At 40.1% G+C, this 12444-nt stretch overlaps 1 protein-coding gene and 1 long non-coding RNA gene across 4 annotated transcripts in view; one reads left to right on the top strand and one right to left on the bottom strand.

Annotated features, from left to right (window-relative positions):
• The window catches only part of NUP107 (nucleoporin 107), a 56151-nt gene extending 50097 nt beyond the window's left edge, over nt 1-6054 (bottom strand). Inside the window, exons 1-5 of one of the 3 annotated variants that reach the window (XM_010337287.3) lie at nt 5945-6054; nt 3668-3759; nt 3091-3177; nt 1865-1983; nt 471-615 (exon numbers count right to left, since the gene is read on the bottom strand). In XM_010337287.3, the coding sequence (XP_010335589.2) occupies nt 471-615; nt 1865-1983; nt 3091-3177; nt 3668-3759; nt 5945-5970 (469 nt within the window). In that variant the 5' untranslated portion in view covers nt 5971-6054. The other 2 variants (XM_074402870.1, XM_074402869.1) reach the window with 2 other exon arrangements.
• A 175-nt stretch (nt 6055-6229) lies between these two features.
• LOC141585148 (uncharacterized) overlaps nt 6230-12444 on the top strand; it is a 253974-nt gene continuing 247759 nt past the window's right edge. The window contains exons 1-2 of the long non-coding RNA XR_012518488.1: nt 6230-6309; nt 6811-6966. This is a non-coding gene — a long non-coding RNA (uncharacterized LOC141585148). The remainder of the gene's footprint in view (nt 6310-6810; nt 6967-12444) is intronic.

The following is a 12444-nucleotide window of genomic DNA, read 5'->3' as shown; positions in this document are numbered from 1 at the left end:
TTGAAACCAGCCCGGCCAACATGATGAAACCCCGTCTCTAGTAAAAATACAAAAATTAGCTGGGTATGGTAGCATGTGCCTATAATCCCAGTTACTCAGGAGACTGAGGCAGGAGAATCGCTTAAACTTGGGAGGCAAAGGCTCAGTGAGCTGAGATGCCATCACTGTACTCCAGCCTGGACAACAGAGAAAGACTCTGCCCAAAAAAAAAAAAAAAAAAAAAAAAAAAAAAAAAAAAAAAAAAAAATTAGCTAGGAATGATGGGTACATGCCTGCAGTCCCAATTACTGCAGGAGGCTGAGGCTGCAGAATTGCTTAAGCCTGTTGTTTAAGCCACTCCCTCAAAAAAAAAAAAGAGAAAGAAAAGAAAGAGAAAAATACATTATAATGATGTTCAGAAACAGGAGGAGAGTTTCCTTGATATTAGTAAAGTGGAAAGCTACTTGTCACAAAGCTCAACGCCATTTTACCAGCTTCTCCAGGATCATCCTCACGTAACATAACAGCACTGATAGTTATATCTTCTGTTACACCACGGGGCTCTGTGTTTGTGAAGACGCCGGAACGCTGTGATGAAAATGCAGCTGCCCAGTTACTGTCATCCAGATTAGTAACCTTAAAAAAATAAATAAGCAAAAATACAGAAAAGTGATGGAGTTATTGTTACTGAGTGGATACTTTAAAAATAAATAAGGTTTCTAAAAATTATATGTATGTATGTGTCTTTCTTTTTTTTTTTTTTTTTTACATGAGACAAGGTCTGGATCTGTTGTCCAGGCTGGAGTGCAGTGGCATGATCATGGCTCAGTGCAACCTTTGCCTCCCAGGCTCAAACCATCCTCCTACCTCACCCTCCCAAATAGTTGGGACTACAAGCACGTGTGACCATGCCTGGCTAATTTTTGTATTTTTGGTAGAGATGGGGTTTTACCATGTTGGCCAGGCTGATCTCAAACTCCTGGCTTCAAGTGATCTGCCCACCTCAGCCTTCCAAAGTGCTGGGATTATATATATGAGCCACCATGCCCAGCTGCTATAGTATATTTTTAATACTTAGGTGAAGTCATTCTTCACCACAGTTTACATAACATTTCTTTTGCTATTTTCAATACTGTTCCATAGTAATTCCTAAAGTGTATCTCATCTATTTTTTCCAATTTTCTCTTTTATCCCATTTGATACATTTTTATCTCTTCCTTATGATAATCTCCATCTACTACCCTCTGATTTCTCCTCTTGTATGCTTCAAAACAGGGATCAGATTGTACAGCCATCAGCAACCAACCACAGCACGTATTTCTTCTGGTCAGCAAACTGACAGATTAAAATATCTTATTTGCACCTAAAGGTTGCTGGTGTCATTGTTTCCATCTGGGATGTGAAATGCACACGGTTTTCAGTTTTTTAAATGTCTAATTAATTATTTCAATACATATAACCTAGTCATACTTTTATGATGATTTATGACTCAATATTCTTTAAAAGGCTTTTAGGTATTCATTAAAAGACTTACATCAAATAACATACTTTTATTAAAAGGAAGATCTTTCTTCTCTCTCCCTTTTTCTTTTTCAATCATGGCTCACTGCAACCTTTGCCACCTGGGTTCAAGCAATTCTCACACCTCAGCCTCCCAAATAGCTGGGATTACAGGCATGAGCCACCACTCCCAGCTAATTGTTTTATTTTTAGTAGAGACAGGGTTTTATCATGCTAGCCAGGTTGGTCTCAAACTCCTGACCTCTGGAAGGCCAAGACAGGAGAATCACTTAAGGTCAGGAGTTTGAAGAGTGCTGAAATTACAGGTGTGAGCCACCACACTCGACCCAAAAGGAAAAGTTCTTAGCCCTATTTTTCTACATACCATGGACAGATTTCCCAAGACCCCTGAAGATTGTGTAAGTCGAGGCGACTTCCCTCCTGTTCCAAGAATGCAGGAAATATCCGGTTGCCTTAGTAAGCTTCGGTTTGTTGGGGTAACTACTAACAAAAGGTTTAGAAAAAACTTAAGGTGCATGAGCATTCATTATCAAAACAAAGTAAGCAAACAAACAAGAAAGAATACATTTTTCAGTTTACCATTATTTAGACTCTAACCAGATAAATATTTTAAATGTTAACATTTTCACAATACAAGGATTTAACTTACTTTTCTAAATTTGAGTTCTAGGTACTACTGAGCCTATCAGGAAAAATCTTACTGCAATTATGAATGTTTTCATTATAGCATAACTGAGCAGTTAAAAACATTAATGAGTCAATGGATTCTTCATGTTTTAATTTTATAAGGCTTACCGAGGCAGTGCATTATAGTGGGAATAAATGTTGGAGTAAACAGATCATTGTTTGAATCCCATTTCCATTATTTACATACTTTACAGAGTCTTGCTCTTTCGCCCTGGCTGGAGTACAGTAGCACAATCGCAGCTCACTGCAACCTCTGCCTCCTAGGTTCAAGCAATTCTCCTGCCTCAGCCTCCTAAGTAGCTGGGATTACAAGCATGCCCCACTACGCCAGCTAATTTTTGTATTTTTAGTAGAGATGGGGTTTCACCATGTTGGCCAAGCTGACCTTGAACTCCTAGCCTCAAGTGATCTGCCCACCTCAGCCTCCCAAAGGGTTGAGATTACAGGCGTGAGCCACTGCATCCAGCCTATTTACATACTTATTGCCTATATTAGTTAACTTCTCTAAGTCTTGCTTTCAATTTTGGTAAAATAGAACTAACAATACCTGGGCCGGGCATGGTGGCTCACATCTGTAATCCAAGCACTTTGGAGGCCAAGGCAGGTGGATCACCTGAGGTCGAGAGTTCAAGACCAGCCTGACCAACATGGTGAAACCCCGTCTTTAAAAAAAAAAAAAAAAAAGAAAAAGAACTAACAATACCTATGTCATAGTTACGGTGTGTTTATGTAAAATAAAGTACCTTGTACATGGCAAGAGTTCAACAAATAACTGCAATCATTATTATTTGTACTTAATTATTGATATTGTTACCAAATACTATACTTATGTGCTACAATAAATGTGAGCTGCCATTATAATTATCGTTATTATTAAGTGCTTTAAAAGCAAAAAAGTCTTACAAGGCTGTCGAAAGGAGCTAGGAGTTCGAGGAATAACCTGGTTTCTTGGTGTAGTATTACCAAAATTTTCATCTTGAGATGCCTGAACTGTACAATGAGTTAAGAAAAGTTTTCCATGTAGAAAACAGATCATTAAAGTGAGAACTAACAATATTTTTACTATATAAATTATGTGAATACATTTATCAAGAATAAGGTATTTTATGGCTATTATTTTTCTATACAAAGGGTAAATAATTCCTTCTGTCATTTAAATTCTCAGATGTCAATCTTAGATAACTACTGAACTAAATATTTTTAGTCAGTTTTCAAATAATAAAAAGAAATCTAATCTCAGCAGAAGCTAACCACAATATTATAGTCAGCAGTAAAATGAAATATCTTTATTCTTAGGGAAACATAATCTCATTAAATTTTAGCATTATATTTACCAAACGACAGTTCCACAGAGTGAAAAAAAAATTTCTACAGGATTTTATTATAACTAACATTTAATACTCTCATAAAAGAAAATTGTACAACACCGATTCCAAACATGTTACAATTTTTATAATGATGCTTAAATCGCAAAGGATACTTAAAATTCTTTTTTGAGCACTCTGTTTCCGTGCAGTCCGTGTCACCTCTGCCTCCCGGATTACAGGGGATGATATATCTCCAAGGCCACTCCTAAAGTAGTATAATCAGGTTTACATAAGTGAAATGAGAATGCAGTATTTGAAAAAGAATTTTATCATCACAGCTGGAGTAAAGGACTCTGAGTAAGTTATGGTACAGGTCATTCCAGTAGCCAAGTCTTAGATCTTTTGCTGAGAATGCACTCCTGGCTCCAAATCCTGCTTATTCTTCAAAGCCTTACTCAAATCTTACCTGCACAAAGACTTCTCTGACTTTCTAGTACTCGCTATGTTATTTTCTCCTAAGGAATTATTTCAACACTTGGAATCTATATTATAACACTGTTTTAGATAAATGCTTCATAAAAGTCAATGTCATTTCCCTTGTTGGATTGAGGAGTTATCTAATTACAGGAATTCTCTCTTAAAAGATTTTCTGCAGTCTCCAAAATGCTTTAAAACACAGTTACTACTGAAAAACAAACAACAACACAAAACAGAGCTTGTGAGATAAGAGGGTAAGTAAAAGAATTCTGGTAAATGGAGCAAAATGATCCTTCAAATTATTTCAACCCAGGACATCTCCTGTCCCATCACATCACTCCCTGTCATTTTCACTCAAAGGTCTAGAAACGAAATTGTGTGGACTAAAAGGCCTATGTTTAAGACAAGAATCTCATATGCTTTTCCTCCACTTAAAACCTTCAGATATTCCTTCAGCAGGACAGTATGGGAAACAATAACCAAAGACAAAATTTTAAAGGTTTAATTAAAAAACAAGGCCGGGCGCGGTGGCTCAAGCCTGTAATCCCAGCACTTTGGGAGGCCGAGGCAGGTGGATCACGAGGTCGAGAGATGGAGACCATCCTGGTCAACATGGTGAAACCCCGTCTCTACTAAAAAAATACAAAAAACTAGCTGGGCGTGGTGGCGCGTGCCTGTAATCCCAGCTACTCAGGAGGCTGAGGCAGGAGAATTGCCTGAGCCCAGGAGGCGGAGGTTGCGGTGAGCCGAGATTGCGCCATTGCACTCCAGCCTGGGTAACGAGCGAAACTCCGTCTCAAAAAAAAAAATAAAAATAAAAATAAATAAAAAACAAACAAACAAAAAACCTTCAGATATCTCTCGCTGGTCTATAGAAGTACAAATTTCCTGAAATGCTATTTGCAATGTGACCCCAGTTTAGGGGTTCAGTCTTACATTCAGCCGCAAATATCGCTTTAAACATATTCTGAATGTGACTGCCGAGCTACAACACAAAGCACATACTTTTTTCTATATCCTAACACCTTTGAATATGTTTCTTTTACAAAGACCTACAGTTGTCCCCTTGAGCACCTGGTCAACAACTACTTACGCCTCAAAGAGCCCCAGGTAGCCTGGAGACATACAGATGCAGGTTGGGAATTCGGTCCTTGTATTTACTAGCCTCCTAACTTTCAGCAAGTTCCTTAACCTCTTTTAGTCTCAGTGGTATCTATGAAGAAAGGATAATAGCACATATTTTCATAGGATTTTTCTTGTTCTGAAGATTAAATAAGCTAATAGTATATATTCAAAGCCTTTAGAACAATGCAGTCACAGAGTAGGTACTCAAAGTTTGGAGTACCAATCATGTACTATTATTATTCAAAGACCAGCTAGAAAGTTACCTTCTTTGAGAGGTCTTCCTGATAGTTATACAGTGACAGGGAGACTTAATCGTTCCAAAACACTTATCACTTTATACTGCTTGGTTGTCTCCTCTACACAACTAATTCCCCGAGGTGAAGGATCTTGAATAACTGATCTTTGTTGCAGCCGGCTAGCATAGTACCCAGATTATAGAAGGAACCCAGTATCTGATGCTGGCACTTGTAATAAGAAAGTCTGGGCTGAGATCCCAGTATCTTCATTGACTGGCTTTGTGATCTCAGGCTGGTCACTCAGCATGTAGAACGCCGGGCTACCTACCCCGCCCACCCCAGGAGCGAATGGTGTTGCTGCCCCAAAGTGCCGAATAGATCGCAGAACACAATGAGAATGTAGGGACCCATCATGATCCGTATCCCACCCCGAATCACGCCAAGCGACCTTTTCCGCATCTGTAGCCAAATTTCCTGGCCTGGGGAAGGAGTCTTAGGGGAAGCACCCAGGATCTCCTTAGCTTCTTCTGGGAGTCTAGTTTCACCTATTTCGTTTCGCCAGCAGGCGAGTTGGACAAGACTTCGGGCTCAGCTCCCACGATCAGAACTGACCTGTCCATGGCTAAAGCCTTTTCCATACAGAACCCAGGTTGGCTCCAGTTTAGTTACCGCGTTTCAGCCTTCCCGCTCTCCGGAAGCAAACCTTTCGACCTGGAAGCACTCCCCCTAAAACAGCCCGACAGAAAAAGCGTAGGGGAGAAGAAACAACGTTCCCATCTAGCGCATGCGCGGCTTGAGCCTACACGTGCAAGCCCGGTGGGCGCAGGCGCAAAGTTTGCAACTTGTGCCTGGCTGGACCAGACACGACCGGGGGCGGGACCTAGTTGCGTTTAGCCCGGAAGTGTTGCGGGCGCTTTGCCTGACCAACGTCTGTGGGCGTGGAACAGGCATTGGGTTCTCCTGCTGGGAAAAATGAAGTATGTTGATAGTCTGGAAAAATGTGAAGTCATTTCCTGGTATTCTCTCTCAGAAAGCGCCTGTTCTTGGAATTCAGATATGTGGGCTCTGCCTCGGGAGATTTCTGTTTCTCTCTCTACACTCAGTCCTTTGTGCTGTAGCTCCCTACAGTTTCTGAAATTATTTTCCACAACTGCTATTTGTTCTTTACTTGGTATTTTTTCCTATTAAGGTAAAAAAGTTCACCTGTATTAAAAGTAGAAAGGCAAGCGTAAAATATGTTGGTATTACTATCTATTCAAAGTGCCGTCTAGGCAAATAGTGGTTATATTTTGGTCTTGAAGGAGTCAGTCGCATTTTTGTTTTTGTTTTTGTTTTTTTCCTATTTAAAAGTAGTGACTGGTTATTAACTGACAAGATTACAAAAATAATATTAGACACCTCAGTTTATCCATTTAATAAGCCTGTTGATACGGTCTTTTCTGTTGCTGGCAATTATACCTTTCATTAATACAAAATAGGTAGTCCTTCATTCTACCTCGTGGAGAAGAGAATTTGAAGGATCACGGGAACTTGAAGAATTTTTCAACAACATAGAGCTCACGAATCAGATTCTCCAGTCAGATGATGCCATATTTATCAAGAGATCTAGCAATGAAAGAATTATCTCTGTTAAGGTAATTTGTTTATTGGTTTTACCATAACCAATATGTATATCAGTTCATTTATTGATTTCAGGTTCAGGTGTCTCATGCAATATGTGGTTCTACCATCCTCAGCATTGTTAACCGAAGCCTTACTGAGTTTTACAAAGGTGCCATTGACAATCTGGGGAAAGTGAAGAAGTTGCCACAGACTTTTGGACTTACACTATTCATACATTTGATCCTTATTGCAAATGACAATTTGGGTTTCACAGATATGTAGAAATTGCCAGCTTTTCTTGCCGTGTATTCCTGGTGACAGTGCTGAACTTTTCTTTTTTCTTTTTAAGTCTCGCTCTAGTCCAGGCTAGAGGGCCGTGGCGTGATCTCAGCTCACTGCAAACTCTGTAAGCAAGGAAAGCTATATCTGTGAAAAAGCTAAGCACTGTTGGGTGTGGTGGCTTACTCCTGTAATCCCAGCACTTTGGGAGGCCCAGATGGGAGGATGGCTTGGGCCCAAGAGTTTGAGACCAGCCTGGGCAACAACATGAGACCCTGTTTCTGCAAAATATGTATATATATATTTTGAGACAGGATCTCACTTTATCGTCGAGGATGGAGTGCGGTGGCGTGATATTGGCTCACTGCAACCTCCGCCTCCCAGGTTCAAGCAATTCTCCTGCTTCAGCCTCCTAAATAACTGGGATTACTGGCATGCACCACCATGCTGGGCTAATTTTTTGTATTTTTAGTAGAGACGGGGTTTCTCCATATTGATCAGGCTGGTCCCAAACTCCCAACATCATGTGATCCACCTGCCTTGGCCTCCCAAAGTGCTGGAATTACAGGCGTGAACCACTGCACCATCACAAATATTTTTTAAAAAGTGGGAGAGTGGGCATGAGAGAGAGACATCAAATGTACACTGTACATAGTAGGTCATTGAAATGTTACTTTTCTCCTTCAATAACCTTTTTGAAGAATTATGCCCTGGTGTAGTCTCATTCTCCTAACCTCCTAATTTTACTGTACAAAAGTACACTTGTTCTTACAGAAAGCAAAATGTGGTGCTAATGATTTTTGTCAGTGCTGGGGCAAATTAATTAAAAGTATTATCTGTGGTTCAGGTTCTTGCTCCATGTCCCTCAGCAATTGAATTCCAATGAGTTTTATTCATGTAATATAATTGAAGTGTACTTGAGGTGGTTGACCATGAAGCACACAGTAAGAAGGAAGAGCAGTTTAGGGCAAAAAAAAATTAGCCCTGTGTTCAGTACATATGCAAAGACCGAAAACTTTCTGGAAAGTGCACCGTGTTTCACTTTGACACATTTAATTAGTAGGCATGAACACCATATGGCCCCCACCAAAATTTCAAAACATACTCATTTCATTACCTTAAAGGATATGGAATAAATTTCTTGTGTGGTATATATTGTATACATGGTAGCTTTAAATTTAGTATTCTTGGTTGCAGTGAGAGAAATTGACTGCGATTAACTTAAAAAGGAATTTACTGGAAACATCAGGAGCTCTTGGAATTAAGAAACTGGAGAAAAGGTCTGGGAAAGCACAGCTCCTCAGGAGCTGAAGACCAGGAAGCATCTATCCCAAAGACACTCCAATTCCAACTGTTCACCCCGGGGCATCCTTCACTCCCTTATCCCCAACAGCTGGGGTGTCAAATATCATTATTTGCACCCCCACCGCCCTGCCCCACCCCCATTTTTTTTTTTTTTTTAAACAGGCTATTTGGATCACTCAGGCTGGAGTTTAGTGGCACAATCTTGGCTCGCTATAGCCTCAATTTCCTGGGCTCAAGCAATCCTCCTACCTCAGCCTCCTGAGTAGCTGGGACTACAGACACATGCTGTCACACCTAGCTAATTTTTTAAATTTATGTTTTTGTAGAAACGGAGTCTCTCTGTGTTGTTCAGCCTCCTGAGTAGCTGGCATTACAGGCATGTGCCTCCACACCCAGCTAATTTTTGTATTTTTAGGAGAGTTGGGGTTTCACCATGTTGGCCAGGATGGTCTCTATCTCCTGACCTCGTGATCCGCCCACCTCAGCCTCCCAAAGTGCTGGGATTACAGGCATGAGCCACCTTGCCCGGCCAGAATATATATATATATTCTTACTTAAAATCTATTATTAGGTAAAACTGTTACATCTTGCAAATTGACGTTAGTGCGTGGTTGGCAATGTTTTAGTCTTCTTTTTTTTTTTTTCCTCCCTTGATGTTGACCAGCTCTTTTAATTTACTTTAAAAGAAAATGTGAACAGCTGGGCATGGTAGTGCGTGCCTGTAATCCCAGCTATTTGGGAGGCTGAGGCAGGAGGATCGCTTGGGCCCAGGAGGTCGAGGCTTCAGTGAGCCATGACTGCGCCACTGCACCCCAACCCTGAGCAACAGAGTGAGATCCTGTCTCCAAAAACAAACAAAACTATGGACCCACCCCCAAAAAAACGCCAAACAATACCAAGTGTATACCATGACGAGAAAAGGAACAAGTTGTTTGTAAGATAAATTTTAAAGATATTGTTTCTCCAACCAGTGGAAAAAAAAATTGTGATAATGTATACATAAAATTTACCATTTTAACCATCATTAAGTTTGTAATTCATTGACATTAAATACATTCACATTGTTGTGCAGGGCAATGTTTTATTCTTTTTTAAAAAAACAAACTTGAAGGCCTCGTGCCTGAACAGTCCCTCCCTCCCTCCCTCTGTCCCTCTGTCCCTCTCTCCCTCTCTTTCTTCTCTCTTTTTCTCCCTTTTTTTTTCTTTCTTCCTTTTTTTTTTTTTTTTTGGTCTTTCACAGGATCTCCCTGTGTTGCTCAGGCTGGAGTGCAATGTTGCAAACGTGACTCACTGCAGTCTCGACTCCTCCTGAGCTCAAGTGATCCTCCCACCCTCAACCTCCCAAGTAGCTGGGACTACAAGTGCACACCACTATGCCCAGCTAAGTGTTGTATTTTTTTGTGGATACTGGTTTTCACTATGTTGCCCAGGCTGGTCTTGAGCTCATGAGTTGGTCTCAAATTCCTGAGCTAAAGCAAGCCACCCGCCTCAGCCTCCCATAGTGCTGGGATTACAGACATGAATGAACCACCATGCCCAGGCGAATGTTTTCTTCTTCTTCTTCTTCTTTTTTTTTCTGAGACAGAGTTTCGCTCTTGTTGCCCAGGCTGGAGTGCAATGATGCCATCTTGGCTCACTGCAACCTCTGCCTCCCAGGTTCAAGCGATTCTCCTGCCTCAGCCTCCTGAGTAGCTGGGATTACAGGCATGCATCACTGCACCCAGCTAATTTTTTTTTTTTTTGTTTTTGAGACAGAGTCTTGCTCTGTCGCCAGGCACCAGGCTGGAGTACAGTGGCTTGATCTCGGCTCACTGTAACCTCCATCTCCCAGGTACAGGCAATTCTCCTGCCTCAGCCTCCCAAGTAGCTAGGACTACAGATGCACACCACCATGCCCAGCTAATTTTTATATTTTAGTAAAGACGGGGTTTCACTATGTTGGCCAGGATGGTCTCGATCTCTTGACCTTGTGATCTGCCCACCTTGGCCTCGCAAAGTGCTGGGATTACAGGCGTGAACCTGTATTTTTAAATATATATATAAAGAGAGATGGGGTTTCACCATGTTGGTCAGGCTGGTCTGGAACTCTTGACCTCAGGTGATCCACCTGCCTTGACCTCCCGAAGTGCTGGGATTACAGGTGTGAGTCACCACACCCAGCCATATATATATATATATATATATATATATATATATATATATTTAAAATGATTTATTTATTTTGGCTTCCTCTTAAGAAACATAGGATTTTTGTTTGTATGTAAGTGGCAGTGATATTGCAAAGCAGTTAAATATTGGTGATGTGAGGCAAACAGTGCTTTGAATGTATTTAAAGAGGAAACGACAAAATATATATACATTTGGTTCAGATAGACAAGGCAGCACAAAAGATAGCAAAAACTATTAAATTTCAAAAAGTTCATGAGTCAGGGGAGGAAAAAAATATTTGAGCATGGAATGTAAGTTGTGTATGCCCGCAAAAACTCCCGTGTGTTATTTGAACTTCATGTATAGGAGGAAAGCTAATGGAAGGGCTCAACGAGACAGATAGGATTCTAGGAAAGGATGTGGTTGTGGTGATTATAGCGGGAAGCCATTGATTAAGTACATTATGTCTTTTCAGATATGACTTTTTTTGGGGTGGAGAAGTGTCTGCTTTGAAGAAAAATGCTTCACTTTAAGGTCAGATGGGGTCAGAGTTTAAATGTGGAGCCTGGTTGGCACTTGTTAAATTGCGTGTCTTCCCAGTTAAGCAGTGTGATGTAGTGGGTAGGATCATTGTCAGTTAACTTTTGGTGAGTTATCTCACGTCTTTACACTTCAGTTTTCTCTTCTGTAAAATTGAGGAAATAAGAGTATTAACCTGAAAAATTTGCCCTGGAAACTAAATAATGTTTATGTAGCAGTTGAGATGTTGTACAGATCACAAAGACTCCTTAGATTGAATTCTGGGTCTCCTACTTACTCTATGGAACCTTGGACAAATTATTTTTCTATGGCTTTGTAATTTTATGACAGAAATAATAGTACCAACCTAATAGATTTATTGTGAGTATTAGTTAACATAAGTAAATTGCTTTGGGCAGTGTTGACATACAATCATAACTCAATAAACATTATTAATATTATAATGTATAACATATAATAAATACTCAATTAACTGTCTGCTATTTTATTTAACTCCAAGAAGGCAGGGAATGTATCTATTTTATTCACGTTCACCTATTGACACTTAGTAAGTGCTCAATAAATTTTTCTTGAGTGAGGAGGTCATTTTCAATCAATACAATTGCATATAATTCCTCAAAAAATACTCTAGCAAGAGTATCTACAGATATATAAAATCAGATTAATTTTTCATTTTTGTTGTATTACATATAGATATTTCACAGTACTCTCTACTACTTAAAATGATGTCTTTATTATCTTAATCTTGTGGTGTTTAAAAATAGGAAGAATTGGCTGGGCCTGGTGGCTCCATGTCTGTAATCTTAGCACTTTGGGAGGCCAAGGCAGGCAAATCACCTGAGGTCAGTAGCTCCAGACCAGCCTGACCAACATGGAGAAACCCAGTCTATACTAAAAATACAGAATTAGCCGGGTGTGGTGGTGCATGCCTATAATCCCAGCACTTGGGAGGCTAAGGGAGGAGAATCACTTGAACCTGGGAGGCAGAGGTTGGGATGAGGCAAGATCGTGCCATTGCACTCCAGCCTGGGCAACAACAGCAAAACTCCATCTCAAAACAAAAACAAAAACAAAACAGGAAGAATCCTTGAACAATTTATGTTTTATAGCTTCTTTTCTTAATTCTTTCAAACTATGTTCAATTTGAAGAGGAAAATAGAATGGTGAAGTATAAAACTTTCTAATTTCAAATTACTTATATTACTGAATTGTGATTTAAATCCTGACATCTGGGAGAT

This window comes from Saimiri boliviensis, chromosome 7, assembly GCF_048565385.1.
Source record: "Saimiri boliviensis isolate mSaiBol1 chromosome 7, mSaiBol1.pri, whole genome shotgun sequence".
NCBI classification, from domain to species: Eukaryota; Metazoa; Chordata; class Mammalia; order Primates; family Cebidae; genus Saimiri; species Saimiri boliviensis.
This window is presented reverse-complemented; position numbering and strand designations above follow the sequence as displayed.